Source organism: Dasypus novemcinctus, chromosome 18, assembly GCF_030445035.2.
Source record: "Dasypus novemcinctus isolate mDasNov1 chromosome 18, mDasNov1.1.hap2, whole genome shotgun sequence".
NCBI lineage: Eukaryota > Metazoa > Chordata > Mammalia > Cingulata > Dasypodidae > Dasypus > Dasypus novemcinctus.
The window spans coordinates 64325924-64342959 of record NC_080690.1 but is presented as its reverse complement, the minus strand read 5'-3'; the positions used below and the strand labels follow the sequence as shown (position 1 = coordinate 64342959).

The 17036-nt window shown below is 39.7% G+C and overlaps 1 protein-coding gene across 3 annotated transcripts; it reads right to left on the bottom strand.

Annotated features, from left to right (window-relative positions):
* Nucleotides 1-449: 449 nt before the first annotated feature.
* Nucleotides 450-15267, bottom strand: LOC101433337 (zinc finger protein 221-like). 3 transcript variants are annotated; one of them, XM_058280381.2, is made up of 5 exons: nucleotides 15188-15267; nucleotides 14411-14482; nucleotides 11569-11647; nucleotides 8349-8475; nucleotides 450-2433 (listed from the first exon to the last, which is right to left on the bottom strand). In XM_058280381.2, the coding sequence occupies exons 3-5, from the start codon at nucleotides 11581-11583 to the stop codon at nucleotides 1208-1210; spliced, it is 1368 nt and encodes a 455-aa protein (XP_058136364.1). In that variant the 5' UTR covers nucleotides 11584-11647; nucleotides 14411-14482; nucleotides 15188-15267; the 3' UTR covers nucleotides 450-1207. The 3 variants fall into 3 exon arrangements, with proteins under 3 accessions (XP_058136364.1, XP_012380358.2, XP_058136365.1); XM_012524904.4 differs by having other exon boundaries at nucleotides 14411-14501; nucleotides 15188-15244; XM_058280382.1 differs by having other exon boundaries at nucleotides 15013-15190.
* Between the last annotated feature and the right edge of the window lie 1769 nt (nucleotides 15268-17036).

Here is a 17036-nt window from a genome sequence, read left to right as displayed (position 1 = left end):
ACACAAAGTACTACATATTGTATGATTCCATTTACATAAAATATAAATATAAATTAACTTATAAAGTTGAAATTAGATTAGTGGTTATGTAGGGCTGGGGAAGGATAGATGGATTGAGAGGTGAGGGGTGCGGAGTTTTTCTTTTGGGAGTAATGAAATTGTTTTTGTGGTGATGAATGCACAACACTGTGATTATACTGAAAGCCACTGATTACACACTTTGGATAGATGGTACGGTATTGTGAATATATCTCAATAGCACTACTTTAAAAAAAATGTCCAAGAATAGCAAGAAATAGCAGCTATGTACAGCAGGGGAAACAGAGAGACTCAAAGGTGAAGAATTTTGTCTGCTTTTTGTATATTATTATTGAAATAATGAAAATGCTCTAATAATGATTGAAGTGACAAATGCACAACTATTTAATTATACCAAATACCACTGATTGTACACTTTGAATAAATTGTATGCTTTATTAATATATATCAACAAAATTGGTTAAAAAATGTTACAATAAAACCTTGCCCTTAACAATGTTGGAAAAAAATCAATTTCATAATATGCAATGTCAAGTTATTGCAAGGGTAATGAAATTTTCTGTGTTGTTAGCAATGTTACAACATAGTTAAATTTATACTGCATACAACCAATGGAACACTGGGCAGAGCCCCTAATAATGAGATACAACTTGCAAAGAGAGCCTGGGGGGAAGACAGGAGCCAATTGTAATAGGGTAATACTAAATTAATATGTGAACTGCAGTATCAAATGCTTTTACTGTAGTTCAATGAACTTTCATTTATCTTATTTTTTGCAGGTTTCTTCCTCTGCATACAATTTTTAAATATTATATTTCTCCTTTTGATTTCTTTAATAAACAAGTTCTGAGCACATCCAGGAAGTGCAGGTCAATTTTAAGATTGTGTAGGTTCTGCAGCAAAATCCCTGCCACCTGAAGTTTACATCCAATCAATATTGACTGTGGCATGCCCATAATTCTGGTTTTATAAATGTCTGCTTTTTATAAGGCCTGTCTCCTAAGTTATAGCTGATAAGTGACCAGGTTCTAACTGAAGCACTTATGATACCACTTACAAGGTTCTTCCCTGGGATATGCTGAGCCATGACTGAAACTGACTTTAATCAGCATGGATTCTTTGGTGAATTAGAAGATATGAATTCAAAGTGAAGCTCTTACTACATATCTCACATTTGTAAAGTTTCTTGCTTTGTGTGAACTCTGTGATGAGATTGTAGATGTGAAGGTAGACTGAAGCCTTTACCACATGCATCACATTTGTATGGTTTCTCTCCAGTGTGGATACTCTGATGAAGCTGAAGACTTGAGACATGACTGAAGCACTGATCACACTCCCTACACTTATATGGTTTCTTTCCTATATGGATCCTCCAATGTAGGTCAAGATTTAAGCTCCACTTGAAGCACTTCCCACACTCCTCACATCTGTATGTCTTTCCTTCAGTGTGGACTCTTTGATGGGATTGAAGGTGTGAATTCTGACCAAAGCTCTTCCCACACTCTTCACATTTGAATGGTTTTTTCCCACTGTGCACTCTCTGATGAGTCAGGAGATGTGAGGCCTGACTGAAGTCCTTCCCACACTCCTCACAATTATAGGGTTTCTCTCCTGTGTGGATCCTCTTATGGATATAAAGATTTGGCCTACAAATGAAGCCCTTCCCACACTCATCACATTTGTATGGTTTCTCTCCTGTGTGGACCATGCAGTGATGATTAAGTGCTGATCTACGACGGAAGCTCTTAGCACATGTGTCACATTTGAATGGTTTCTCCCCAGTGTGGATTCTCTGATGTTCCTGAAGATGTGAAGCATGAATGAAGGCCCTCCCACATTCCTCACAATGATAAGGTTTCTCTCCCGTGTGGACTTTGCAATGAACATTAAGTGCTGATTTGTGACTGAAGCCTTTCCCACATTCCTCACATTTGTATGGTTTCTCTACAGTGTGGACCTTCTGATGAGTTTGCAGGTGTAAGCTCTGACTGAACTCCTTACCACACTCATCACACTTATAGCGTATCTCTCCCAAATGAACTCTCTGATGAATATGAAGAGCTGAGGTATAACGGAAACTTCTGCCACACTCGCTACATGTATGTGACTTTTCTCCTGAGTGCAACCACTGATGAAGATTAAAGCTGGAGAGATCACTGAAAGTTTTTTTACACTTGTTACACTGGTAAGGTTTCCATCCTGTGTGAATCATAGCTAGTCCTGTCCCAACCTGGCAGGGTGAATCATCTTGTTTGGGAGACTGAGGACTATTTATTGAGGAGTCTTGACACTTGGTTAAGTCATTTGCAATTTGTTTCCATATTTGCCAGCAGGAAGGCTTTTCAATTGGTCCTGTTTGTGGAACAGTCTCCATCTCTCTTTGGATCTTGCCTCCTGTAAGGATAGAAAATTCAGAGATGTGGGCAAGTGAAAGCTGTGTTCAGAGTTTTCAATAATTCACACTCAGGACAGGGCATGAGGCTGTAATGAATCCAGAGAAAGTTTAACTTGTCTTTTGTACTGTGTCATGTTCTTTGATATACATGTTTACATCAACCAAAAGATGGTCCAGTAGGCTCCTATCCACTCAGCATTAACTGGACCCATTTAGAACTACTCTAACTCTCCTACATGAGGTAAAAGTCAGAATTCAAAAACTTAAATTTTAAAAATTGATAATATGATATCTGTTCATATTTCCATTGAATTTCAAAGTCAGTGGGGAATACTGAGTGTAAGTTATGTACTTTATAAATTACATAGATATAAAAATTCTGTGGATAAAAATCATTCAGTGGACAATTTAAGGAAAAACAATAACATAATCAATACTCTGTATATTTATTTTATATATCCTTGTATAGTAAAAATTCTAACCTTATCCAAAAGAGGTCTGGCTTTTGCTCTCAGCTTCTAAGGTAAAATCTGAATATTTTCTCTTATATTTTGTTACCGAGAGCCTTGAATAACACTGGATATTTTAACAATATGAATTAGGGTAGGGGCTGGACATATAGTGGGCACTGAACAATTGCATGCTGAATGAAGAAACAAATCTCAATTTGACTTCTTTGTGAGACTTTAAGCCAAGTTATAGAAGATGAAGAACTTTTCCAAGTAAGTTATCTGAAATATGAAATGGGAAATTGCAGTTTTTCTGGGAAGGCGAAAGCTATACTAGAGGCAGAGTTACACAAAGGTGGTTCTGCTGAGAAAATGAAAGGTCACAAGAATTACTTGACCCCTAGCATGGGACATGACTCCTGGGGCTGCGCCTCCCTGGCACCGAGGGATCATTACCAATCACCAGTTGGTGATGCAACTAGAAAAAGACATTGAATAAAAGGGGAAACTGGTGAAAACAAATGAGTTTATATGGCTAAGAGACTTCAAAATGAGTCAGGAGGTCATCAGAGGGGTCACACTTATGCACATCTCAGCAGGATCAGCCAAAGTAAACACAATCCCAGGTATTGGTGCTCTTGAGGGCTATGGAGATACACACGTTCTACAGTCATGGCAGATGGCTCTGGAGTCCAGTGCCTTGCCAGTGGCTCATACTTTGGAATTTGTGCTCCTGAGTGTGATGGAGTTGGACACAGATGTGACCTTTCTACACATGCCTCTTCTGTCACTTTTACTGAAACTGTGGTTGGTGCTGGGATTGGTGTGTACTCAGGAGACTTTGATCTCTGGATTGGCCATGTATCAGGTGGGCCCTGAACCTCAGCAGAGTTGCAACACCTACTCTCTGGTTCATTGGACTTACCCAGGTCAGCTAACAGGGAGGTGAAAATGGTCAACCACCATACCAGGGAACAGAGAGTGTCTACAACTGCAAGTAGAAGAATCACATCCACCAGTCATGTGGGATCTAAGCCCCCTCTCGATTTAGAGGTGAAGCAGACATCACCATCCCAGGGTCCCCAGGATGGAGGAATAAAATATAGATTAGAGTAGACTTACTGGTATTCTACTATAGAACTATTGTGACTCTAGCAATGGAAGAAACTGTGTCATTGATATGGAGACAGTGGCCACAGGAGTTGCTGAGGACAGGGAGAAAGAAGAAGAGGTGTGATGTGAGGGCATTTTCGGGACTTGGAGTTGTCCTGAATGATGTTGCAGAGACAGACGCAGGAAATTATATATCCTGCCATAACTCACTGAATGAACTGGAGGAAAGTGTAAACTACAATGTAAACTATAATCCATGCAGTGTAGCAGTACTCCAAAATGTATTCACTAAATGCAATCAATGTGCCACAATGATGAAAGAGGTTGTTGATATGGGAGGAGTGGGGTGGGGTGTATGGGAACCTTTTACATTTTTTAATGTAACATTTTTTGTGATACATATCTTTAAAAAAAAGACAAATAAAAGTAAAAAAATAAAAAGAATTACTTGGGCTGAGAAGAAAACATACACATCTAGGCAGGAGTTCCTTCTGAGGGTTTTAGATGTCTTTTGGAAAAGAGAGTATGGAAAAATTTTGGATTTAGATAAATAGTTTTTCAAATTGAAAACTGCAGCCCATTAGTGAGCCGTGAAATAAATTTAAAAGCTTGTAATAAGCATTTAGAAAAACAGAATAGAAACTATCAGAAGAGTGATAAAGATGTCATTACACTTCTAAAGTGACCTATATAAATTTACACACCTATGAAATGTTTGTATTAGTTGCTATAAAAGATGCATTTCTGACTATAGCTCATGCTCAAAAAAATAGGCAAGTGTGTAATTTTTGGTACAGACTATAGTTTATCATTATATTTAATAATCTGTCACTTTAAGTCAGTAGTTTTATGAAGGGGAGGGAGAGTCTCTTTAAGAATGTGTCCAGGGAAACAGACTTGGCCCAGTGGTTAGGGCGTCCGTCTACCACATGGGAGGTCCGCGGTTCAAACCCCGGGCCTCCTTGACCCATGTGGAGCTGGCCCATGCACAGTACTGATGCGCGCAAGGAATGCCCTGCCACACAGGGGTGTCCCCCTTGTAGGGGAGCCCCACGCGCAAGGAGTGCACCTTAAGGAGAGCCGCCCAGCGTGAAAGAAAGTGCAGCCTGCCCAGGAATGGCACCGCCCACACTTCCCGTGCCGCTGACGACAACAGAAGTGGACAAAGAAACAAGACGCAGCAAATAGACACAGAGAACAGACAACCGGGCGGGGGTTAAATAAATCAATAAATCTTAAAAGAAAAAAAAAAAAAAAAAAGAATGTGTCCATTTGGAGCCACCAGTTTCCTAAACCTCTTTCTAGTTTATAAAGTTCACCAGCTGAAAATAAAAAAATAAACAGTGTGAAATCAATATTCACTAATATTTGTATAATGGCTAAATAGATAGAAAGTAAAGGCACAGAAATATATGCCATATTATTTGAACCAGAGATAAATAAAAAATTAGGCAATATTCAGTTGAAAAAAGTGTATTACTCATCCTACATCTTCCCCCTTTCAGCACAGGGAAAGGGAAACCTGGGGGCAGGGATGTGTACTTTGGAAGAGACAAGTGGGCTGTGGCTGGGTAAATCTTTGAAGGGAAAGCAGGTTATAAGCTGGTTAATGTTGGAGAGCTTAGAAAATAAACATTGTTTGTCTTTTTCTTATATGGGGGAACTCTCTGTAAAATAGAGATCAGAATCCTCTTTTAACTTCATTGAAAAAGTAGTGCTTCCCCAAATGAATATGTTCCAGAAAAGCCCCTGGGAAAACATGTTCATATGTTCATCAGTGTGGTCACAACCACATATCCCAGGATGTAAGTCAAGTGCACACACAAAAATGTGTACTCATTCCAAAAGCTCCTAAAAAATCAGAAATTGGTCAATCATCAGAAGACAGAAGTGTTCTGCAACATTCTTTGTTCAATCTGGTTTGTACATCACTCATTAGCTATCTCTAGGACTCATGGGACAGTGAGGTGTCCCCTTTCATTAACTCACTCATTAAATCAAGAAATATGGACACATCCTGCCATGTAGTAGGACTATTCTAAGAGGCAATGAGAATACAGCAATAAACAGAATGGACAAAATTCCTCCAGACCTGGAGATTACGTTACAGTAGAGAGAGAAAGATGATAAGCAAGAAAACAAAAATACATCTGTCACAAAATAAGGCAAGGCAGGAACAGAAAAAGAGAGGATGGTATTTTAAATATAGTGCTCATAGAAGGCCTCTCTCATGACACTAAAACTGAAGTAAGGGAGGGGTGAGGAGGATTTGAAGTGAGAGTACTCCAGGCACAGAGAAAAGCCAAGGCTTCTGTGGCAGTTGTGTCTGTGGTAGCAGACAATGTTTCCCCCAAAGATGTGACTGTCTTAATCCTGGAGCATGTAAACATGTTATATTACAGAGCAAATGAGAAATAAGGTTGCTAATCAGATGATTGCAAAATAGCACGATTATTCTGGATTATTCTGGAGGGAAAAATGTAATCACAAGGGTCCTTAAAAGCAGAAGAGAGCAGAGGGAAAAGTGAGTAGGGAAGAGTGGTCAGAGAGATGGAAAGTTGCTAACTTTGCCTGGAGGAAGGGGCCAAGAGCCAAGGAATTTGGGTAGCTTCTAGAAGCTGGAAAACCAAGGAAACAGTTTCTGATCTAAAGCCTCTAGAAAGGAAAGTTGTTCTGCCAATAACTTGAATTTACCCCAGTGTGATGGGTCAGACTTCTGACTGACAGAATGGTAAGAAAATAATGTTGTTTAAACCACTACATTTGTGGCAATTTGTTACAGCAGCAAAAGAAAACTAATAAAGCATCACTGGCATTTCTGAGAAAACGTCAAGGAGAGCAATGTGGCTGAAACAGACTAAGCACTACAGATTGAATAGAAAATCATTTCAGAGAGGCAGGGGGGCATGAAAAGGCAAAGAAGCAGAACTCTATAAGGCAACTTAAGAGATTTTAACTTTAAAGAATAACAAGAAGTCATAAAGAGATTTCAGCAAAGGGATGACAATCTGATGAGATTTCCAAAGGATCACTTTAGCCTCTACTTGGAGAACAGACTGTAGGAGGAGAAAGTGGAAGCAGCAGAGTCTGCAGGCTACTGCAATTAAGAAAGGGGTGGGCAGTTTGGACCAGGATGATGGCAGTAAGGGTGATAAGAAGTAAAAGAGATAGGAGAGCCACCTGCAAGGACTCTCAGTTGCCTGGTTATTTCCTGAATTCCCTTTTCTTTGGGTTGCTATCTTTATCATCCAAAACCTTTTTTCTCTTTCTAAGTGGAATAGATTGTATTTGAAGGGTTGATGCCCAGTAAACATGAAGTCACACATTTAAAACAATCACTGTAGGTATAGTTTACTGGTTAATGGGTTCCTACTGCATAGTCAACAGGGAATCAAAAGAAGCATTCTTCAGGTAAATGGACATGGCTCAAGTGATAGAGCATCCGCCTACCATATGGAGGGTCCAGGGTTCAACCCACAGGGCCTCCTGACCCATGTGGTGAGCTGGCCCATGTGCAGTGCTGCTGTGCACAAGGAGTGCCGTGCCACACAGGAGTGCCCCCGTGTAGGGGTGCCTCATGTGCAGGAATGTGCCCCACAGGGAGAGCCACCCCATGTGAAAAAAGGCGCAGCCCACCCAGGAGTGGCGCTGCACACATGCAGAAGCTGACACAGCAAGATGATGCAATGAAAAAGAGATGCAGTTTCCCAGTGCCACCTGATAATGCAAGTGGATGCAGAAGAACACAGAAAATGGACATAAAGAGCATATAATGGGGGGAAGGGGAGAGAGAAATAAATAAAAATAAATCTTTAAAAAAAAAGAGAAGCAGCATTCTTCAAATATGTTTTTTTATTCAAGACCCTACATATGCATGAATATGTATTACTAAAACAAAGGTTGAATTCATTAGACATTTCTAACAAAAGTCTATTCTCATTAAATCTTCTCCCACTGGCTCTCACGCTATCAGTCAGAGTTTTTGCTGCAATGTATTTCCCTCTCTCTAATGAGATCTGATATTTTCTACCCTATTGCCTTCCCTTAAACATTGCCAGTAGGACTCAATAAATTGATTTTGCACCTCACTTATGGGTCAGGAGGAGAATCTGAAAAAGAACAAACATGTTAGAGGAATATACTTACTGTTCATTTATAATTTTTTTTACAGATCACACTCTTACCCATTGAGAAAGACAAGAAACATTCTGTCTCTGTGTCCCACCAACATTAGTAAAGTCAGGTCTCCAAATTTAAGGAACCATTTTAAAAGCGCCAAAGCCTTGAATACCAAGGACACAAAGAACACTCCAGGGGGCTGACATTCAGTGTCAGAGGACACCTGTTCTTACCCACGGAGAGCAGGTTCCTGCAGTTCTCCACCATCACATCTCGGTACAGCTTCCTCTGGGCAGAGTCCAGCAGCCCCAGCTCCTCTTCAGAGAAGACCACAGCCACATCCTTGAAGGTCACTGCTTCCTACAACAAGAAACATATGCAACTTCAATCTTACAACCAACACTCACTGGGAGTGCCACAGCACGGAGAAGGCAGAAGGGATAAATGGGAAGTTGTTCAGGATTCTGAGCAACCTGAGTCAACCTGTAGATTTCCCAACTCTTGTGTCCTGCCAATGACAGACACTGACTTTCCTAAGCCTGAGCAAACTGTGGCAATGAAAACAAACATCATGTACTTTTCCTTGGGTGTCTTGTGAAGATTTTATTTTTTAAATTAAATTTCTGTAGCTTTACAGAAAAACCATGCACAAAGTATAGGATTCTTATACACACCCCTCACTCAGTGAGAATTCTTATAAGCAATCATCTGGGACTCTAAAAATGGGCTACATTTGTTTTTAATATTTGATGAATCCTGCTGATTTCCCAGACATTTACCAATTTAGACTCAGTAGTGTTTGATAGCACCCACCTTCCTACACTCAGATGCTATCACTTTTCTTTAATGTCTGCCAACTAATAATCTTTTAGTAACCTGTTTTGGACAAATAATCAGGTCCTAGATACATCCTCTGTATTCCCAAGGTACATACCTCATTCAGTGTCACAGCACTGCATCCAATGTCATATGCTAGAGTCAGTGTGCCTCAATGCACATCTCAAGCATCTTCCCTTATTAGCTTGATGACCTTGGGACAAGCTCCCCTACATATCTTAGTTTCCTCTCTGTATAATGGTTTTTGCATTACAGGATTCCATCAAGGATTAAACAAGGGAATGTTTATATAGCACTTGGAACAGTATTTGGCACAGACTAAGGGCTTAATAAACATTTATAATTGTTATTATTAATAACACCTTCATTATCATGATCATTATCTCTTTCATCCTATTACATAGCTGGTATCTCGGGGAACTATTCACCTCTATTTCTATCTTCTAAATAATGCACATTTAAATTTAGTTATTTTTCTCATTAAAACCAATCTTACAAACATCATTTTATGTGGATCTTTTTCTCTTCTCTCTAACTATTTAACATTCAAATGAAAACTAAAACATAAAAAAATAAGCACATTTAAAACTTTGGTTACAAAAGGCAGATTTTCTTTCCAAGTTTTTTTCTACCTTCCTCATCTTTCAAGAAAGTACAGGTATCCTTGATTCTTATAAGACAACCCCAAAGCAGGTAATCAGATATTAACAGTTTTATGTTTGGGCAATCTGATTTGGAAGAGCAACTCATATTTCTTACTGTCACTTATCTGACTATGAATGGACACCATCATCTTTTCAGATATTTACTAGTCATCTCTATTTCTATTTATTTTTACCTTGCCTGTTTATGTCCTTTGCTCATATTCCTGTAGATTTTTGTCTTCAACTATGGGTCTGTAAGAATTCTTTTTTTTTTTTTTTTTTAAAGATTTATTTATTTATTTAATTTCCCCCCCTCCCCTGGTTGTCTGTTCTTGGTGTCTATTTGCTGCGTCTTGTTTCTTTGTCCGCTTCTGTTGTCGTCAGCGGCACGGGAAGTGTGGGCGGTGCCATTCCTGGGCAGGCTGCTCTTTCTTTTCACGCTGGGCGGCTTTCCTCACGGGCGCACTCCTTGCGCGTGGGGCTCCCCCACGCGGGGGACACCCTTGCGTGGCACGGCACTCCTTGCGCGCATCAGCACTGCGCATGGGCCAGCTCCACACGGGTCAAGGAGGCCCGGGGTTTGAACCGCGGACCTCCCATATGGTAGACGGACGCCCTAACCACTGGGCCAAAGTCCGTTTCCCTGTAAGAATTCTTACAAGGGATTTTATGTCTTTTTCTAACATATACAGTGTAAATATTTTCACAGGTTAGAATTTTTTCTTGTAATACTGTATCTTTTCCCATGGAGGAATGTAAAAATTTTATATAATGACTGAGCTAATCACGATAATGGTCTGGCTAGAGCACCAAATATCTCGGTGCACTTGAGGTGAGACACCAGGAAGAGAAGAGGTACACCCCGAGGACCGGTGTCACCTGCGGAAATCACTCAAAAGGGCACTCCAGGCACCCACACCACAGGGCGCAAGACCCTAAATGGACAATGCTTTTTCTCTTTCCTCTTACCTCTTTCAGTCCAACAGAATGCATAACAGCCGAGCCCTTGGTTTCCTGATGAACCTGGGCAGGTTTCTCATAAATCACATTACAATGAAGATGAAACCAAGCACTTCCTCACTTAGCTGCCTAAGGATTAAATGTAGTGACAGAATGCAAGTACCTGGCAAATCTCCTCATATCACTGGACATTTTAAACTAAAGTTACATATTACTTTGATAAAACCAATTAATACATGAAGGAATAAAAATAGACCAGTGAACAAAATATATACCAGGTATGACTTGAGTATGGGAAAGACAGAATCTATCTCTTCCCATATGAGAATATCCAACGAATTTGTGTGGAAAGAGCAGTTAGAGCCTATGGCACGTGACTGCTTCTTCAAAACAGTCAATGCACCACATATCAAATTTCCTTTTCATAAATGAACTCCTAGTACACTAAAGACAAAGAATTGGCAGATTTATTTCAGAATTGATTTTGAGAAAAACGGTTTAGGTAGGAAAACTGTCACTGAAAAGCTGCTTAAAACAATAAAACTCCAAAACCATTTAAATGTCTATGACTGTGAAGTAGTTAAAAAAAAGGAAATCCATTCAATGGGAACATGATGTATCAAAAATAAACATTATATAATATTAAATGAAAAAAGCACAATTTAAAATTAGATGTATTTTCACAAATATAAATATTGTTAGCAATGCCTGCAAGGATAAGCACATAGGAAAATAAAAGCAATTAATCTGTAAGGAGGAAAGTAGTAAAATAGGAGAATTGTTCATTCTAATTAATTTTTCTAGTTTTCTGAAATAAAAAAATGATGTAACTAAAACAACAAAAACAAAAAACCCGAAGTAAACTAAAAAAGGACAAGGAAAGATCCAGATAGAAAACAGGTCCTCAAAAGCCTGTTGTTCTCCTTGAGTCTTCACAAGAAAGAGAAAAATGTGTGTCCAGTCTAAGTAGTGAGATGGAATTTTAACAGCGAGAGAGGCAAGCCCTACTCACCTTGCATCTGGTCATGTTTCCAGCCAATTCTGGGAATGCGCAGAGCCCTGAGAAGGAAGAAATGTACCTGGCAGTATGCCTGGGAAAGAGAAAGAAGACATGAAAGGGTGGCCAGGGATGAACGCTTATTGTGAATCAGCCAAGGAGCCCTTTGTCGGTTGGCTGCAGCTGCCTGCACACAGCTTGCTGAGGAGAGCATGCCACAGACACTCAATTCCTGCTGAAGCACAAACACTGACACCATCACCTGTGTTGTTCTGTGGCCCCCAAAGTAGCAATTCTGATTCAGGGGAGAGTGGATGTTGGGACAATCTAAAGTGCTGAGTAAGAGTCGGCTCTGAGGCCATTACATACGTCTGGGTTCAAATCCTAGCACAGCTTCTCACTAGCTGTGTCACCATGGGCACATTAATAACATCTCTTTGCCTCAATATTGTCAGCTGTTAAATTGGAAGAATAATAGTCCTTAACTCATGGGATTGCTAAGAGGCAGAAAGCTCTTAGAATATTGGCAGGGTCTCTCATTTCTTTGTAGGTACAGAAGAGCAGATGGTATTCTGTATGAAACTGTCCTTACTAATGTGATTTCTACCAAAGGAACACTGCAAGATATCTGACTTCTGATATGACTGTCCTGTCACTTATAGCCTCTGATAAATCTGTAATCTGCTTGATATTTTCTCTAATAATTTGTTGTCTTAACAGTAACATTATTTTATTTTTTAATTTCTAATTAGAAATGCAAAATTCCCAAAGGGAAAAAAAAATTGTTCAGTGTAGTCATTTTGGATAAAGGTTTGACAGTTTCTGTAAAAGTTAAATATAAAACTACCTCTTGGCCCAATAATTGTACTCCTAGTTATCTACTCAAGAGAAATGAAAAATTAAGACTTGTAAGTGAATGGTCATAGCACATTATTCATAACAGCTCCAAAATGGAAACAACCTAAATGTTCATTTACAAAGTTAATGGATATACAAAATGTGCCATATCCATGCTATGGAATATTATTCAGCAATAAAAAGACTGAAGCACTGATACATGCTACAACATGGATAAACCTAGAAAATATTATATTAAATGAAATAAGCCAGTCACAAAGACTGCATTTTGTGAAATTTCCTTCATATAAAATGTACAGAATAGGTAGACCAATGGTTGCCTGGAACTGGTAGTATGGAAGAAAAGAATGGAGCTAAGAATTCATCTTTCTCAACTAGTTGAGAATGTTTTATAAGGACTAGGATATCTCCATAACTTTAAAACATCTTCCCATAAGCAACTTTATTAACTATAAAAGGAGAAATAATAACTTCACTGGAGGAATCCAACTGGCATCACCTTAGCCAAATGACTAAAGCTGGTATCACCAATATAAAGACACACGCACATCATTCACCTCCTGCTATGATGCACTGAAAGGAACACCTCATCACTTCTGTAGTCCCCCTGTTGATAAGGCATAATCTGAACCTAAACATGAACAATATCAGATAAACCCCAAATGAAGGTCTTTCTCCAAAATAACTTGCTTATATTCTTTAAAAACATCAACAACAACAAAAAAAGACAAAGAAAAGGTAAAGAATGTTCCAGATGAAAGGAGTCTATAGAAATATGGCAATTGCAGAGAATGCACAAAATTGGACCCTTACCTAGAGAGAAAAGTTATAAAGAACTTTACTGGGACAACAGAACACATCTGAAAATGGACTGTGGGTTAGATAACATTATATTATCTAGTATTATCTAACATGACAATATTAACTGCTATTATCTAGTATAATATCTATACTATTTAATGTTATTCTAAAACTCTATAACTAGCTCCTCCTAAGTGCCATTTGCCAAGACACCACATGATTCCCCCTATGGCATACAGGCTTCCTTGTCAAAGCAAGCCAAAATAGCCTGTCTTAGATTACAGGTATACTCCTCGCGTACTTGGCTGATGGGCACTGACATAACAAACAGGTAAAACACAAACAACTGGTATATCAAGAGTAAATAGTATATGAGTATTCCTTTACTATTTTTGCAACTTTCTGTAAGTTTGAAATAGTAATGATAATGATAAAAATGATGATGACATATGCATTTCATTAGCCTATATTTTCTTGGTGCTATTTGGAGATTTCCATACTTAAAAAAAAAAGATAAGGGGAAGATCATTATGAAAAGTATGATACCAACTTTATAAAAAGTTTATACTTAAATAAATATACAAATATACATAATCACTAAATACTAATGCCTTAGGAGCTTTTAACAGTTACTATCTTTACATCCTGGAGTCAAAGATAATTGAAATTTCTTCTCTGCATATTTCTGTTCTGAATTTTTGACAATGATTATAGTTCCATTAAAATATGAAATAGTATTTGTAATAAAACGAAATGAAGTAATTGAGAATATTTTTAAAAATTCAGGAAAATCCAAACTCATTAGCCTTGCTTTCAAGGACTCCCACATTCAAATCCTAACCTACTTTTCCAATCTAATTCCAGCCATTTTTTTGATGTTCAAGGAGAATACACCAAAAAGATTATGAACTCAGGCTCTGGACTCCAACCCATCTCTGTCTCCTATGAGTTGGGTAACTATAGGTAAATAACTATGCTCCTTGTGTTTCCCTCTCATGTTTAAAGCAGGGAAAATAACCACTACTACTTTACAGACCCTAGGTGTGAGATAAAAGTATTAATCTGTATAAAGCTCTCAGAATGAAACTTAACAAGAAAGGTTTTTTATCATTACTCATGATGGACACACACGTCTCATACATTCTCCGATTTATGATTTCTGTGACCATCTTCGTAGAAGAATGCCAGTCCTACTCACGTGGGGCTCTGCTGCCAGTGGTCAAGAAGTCGCTCCCTACACCTCTGTTCAGTCCTTTTTGAGAAGTCAGGGCTGGGAAATGAAAAGGAGCCTGTGAAAAATCACGATTGTGTCACTATCACCGATAAACCATAGTTCAATCTTCTCCTCCCTCTGTCATAGATGGAGACAACCTTCTTTCAGCTTCCTACAGGGACCAGAGAGAAGGGCCAGGGTCTTGACAGCTGGAGCTGTGACACCACCCCCCACCCCCAACCCGGGTTCAGCTTTCAGGGAACTGGGTGCTTTGGAAGAAAGTAAAGAGTACTAACAGCAAGAAAACACCATTCATCAACTGCCAAAAAAGGTTTTAAGACTTTATTTGTACTACCTCTTTCAATTCCCAAAACAACTCTCATTAGTGCGGTACCAATATCTCTATTTTACAGAAAAACAACGAAGGTACAGAGAAATCAAGTAACTCGCCCAAGGTTATATCGCAAAGAAGTGAAAGAGCATGTAAAAGGTGAGGAGAGGGGAACTGAAGGAGCTGGGAGCCCGGGAGACCCTCAAACCAGGCGAGGAACGACCAGAACTCGTCCCCAAAACGGGGGCGCACGAACCGCCGCTAACGCGAGAAGGCTTTGCCAAAGAGAATGCAAACCGCCGCCTTCTCCTCTCCAACCTCCATTCTCAGAAGCGACTCCTTTTCCTATAAACCACGGCCGGACCCTGCGGGCCCCAACCGCAGGTCCAGGAAGTTCAGAAGGGCAGCGAGAAGCAGAATTGAATCATTACCACGAATGAATATGGTCGCTACATCACACTCGTGGGACAGAAAACCCGGAGACACCACAGCGTTTCTGGACTACATTTCCCAGAATCCCACAGAGCAGCCTGCCCAAACGGAAGTATCCATGGCACCAAAAGCTGTTGGACTACATTTCCCAGAATTCCAAAAGGGAACACCGGTTCTGGTCGCATCCTTCGGGCGGAAGTATTTGCGACCACAAAGAGTACCGAAGTTGCTTGTCGAGCTGTACGGGAGTGGACTAAACTCACGGTTCTGTCCTTTTGGGTAGTGTATATGGGTTGTACCCAGAGAGCGTACATATCTTTCCCTGAAACTTCCAGCAGAACATGGTCCGTAGACACGGGTTCGTGAAGCCTAAGTGTTTCCATTATGGCAAGTGTATTGTTGGAAAAGGAACTTTGAGCCAGGAGATAAAATCTTCAAGGAATTAAAGGGAATGACCTACTTAGATGGCATTAGAAGACTGAAAGAAGAGGGTAGTGGTTAGTATAATCTGACAGTGTGAGAATAAAACTGGAGTTAAGGAATGGGAGTAGTAGAATGGCTTGAGGTCATCAATGAGGAGCAAGAAAAATAACCGGCCCTTCCCCAGAACCAGTGGTACCACTGGTTAGGCAAGAAAGAATCAGCCACCATTTGAGAGAGCAAGGGGAGGCAGTGTCCTCATGGAAAAGCAATTTATCCGCATTTGAACTTTTCATAGTATTCGGAGGTGAAAACACCAAATTTTAGAGAAGTTAGTAAGTTGTCAAACATCTCAAAGCAAGTATAACTGCTGAAGAGCTTGACATTGAGGTCATTCTTACTCCAAAATCCTATGATTTTATATGCAAGGACCTTTAGGAAGATTCTGTAGGTGGGGGGAGTATGTTTTAGTGTTCACAGCTTTGTTTTATCTTTCATATTTCTTGGCTAAAATGTTTTATTGTATTTAGTAATTATAGATATGTGTTGGTTGAAACTAAATTAAAAATAGTATACAGCAAATAAGAAAATCCACCTAAAATCCAGCCTGGCACTCACGACCAGGCCATATTGGACATAATCTCACAGAATATAATCTCAGACAAAGCTACTCAGAGACCATGGTAAACTGAGACAAAATTATGGCACTTCAAAATTTGTCTAAGCACAGACAAAAAAGTCACTAAACGGTCCTCACTGACATGAAGACTGACATGATAGCAGGCAGGAGGTTTATGGGGAAGCTCTCCCAACAGAGGTGGTCTGAAGAATAGATTTTAGCCACCCCCCATCAGCAATGGAGGGGGTTCTGAAGAAAGACTTCAGCCCACCTCTGGCAGAGGCAGTCATTAATTTATTTATCTATAGGCAGGAAAATGCTTAGTCAGTGGGAAGGCATTGGGGCTTGGGTAAGACCTGAGGGCCAATAGGGATAACTAGAGGGTGGTAGGCTAGGGGTAGTGAGTTTTAGGAATGTGGGAGGGGATGGTGGTGTCATGTGGCTCCTTTGTTCTTGTGAGGAAGTGAACTGTATCTGAACACATAGGCTCTGGATGGGGGGCTATTCTATGTCACAGGAATGCAAGTCACTGTTAACCATTGTAAACCTTGCGATCAGTTAATCATTATAAACCTTGTAAGGAAGAAACCTCTAACAATCACACATACTGTTAGAGGTTCCCTATTGCAAAATTCAGAATGTATGATTAACAGTCTACATGTATGAGTGAATGTAACCAACGATCTCACAGAACAAAGGAATCACATGGTGATGGAGCAGAATGAGGTAAGACCTCTACTCCCTCCTGATCAGGATTTGTCAGCTACTCTTGCATTCCAGGAATACCCTACCTCCTAGCCCACTACCCC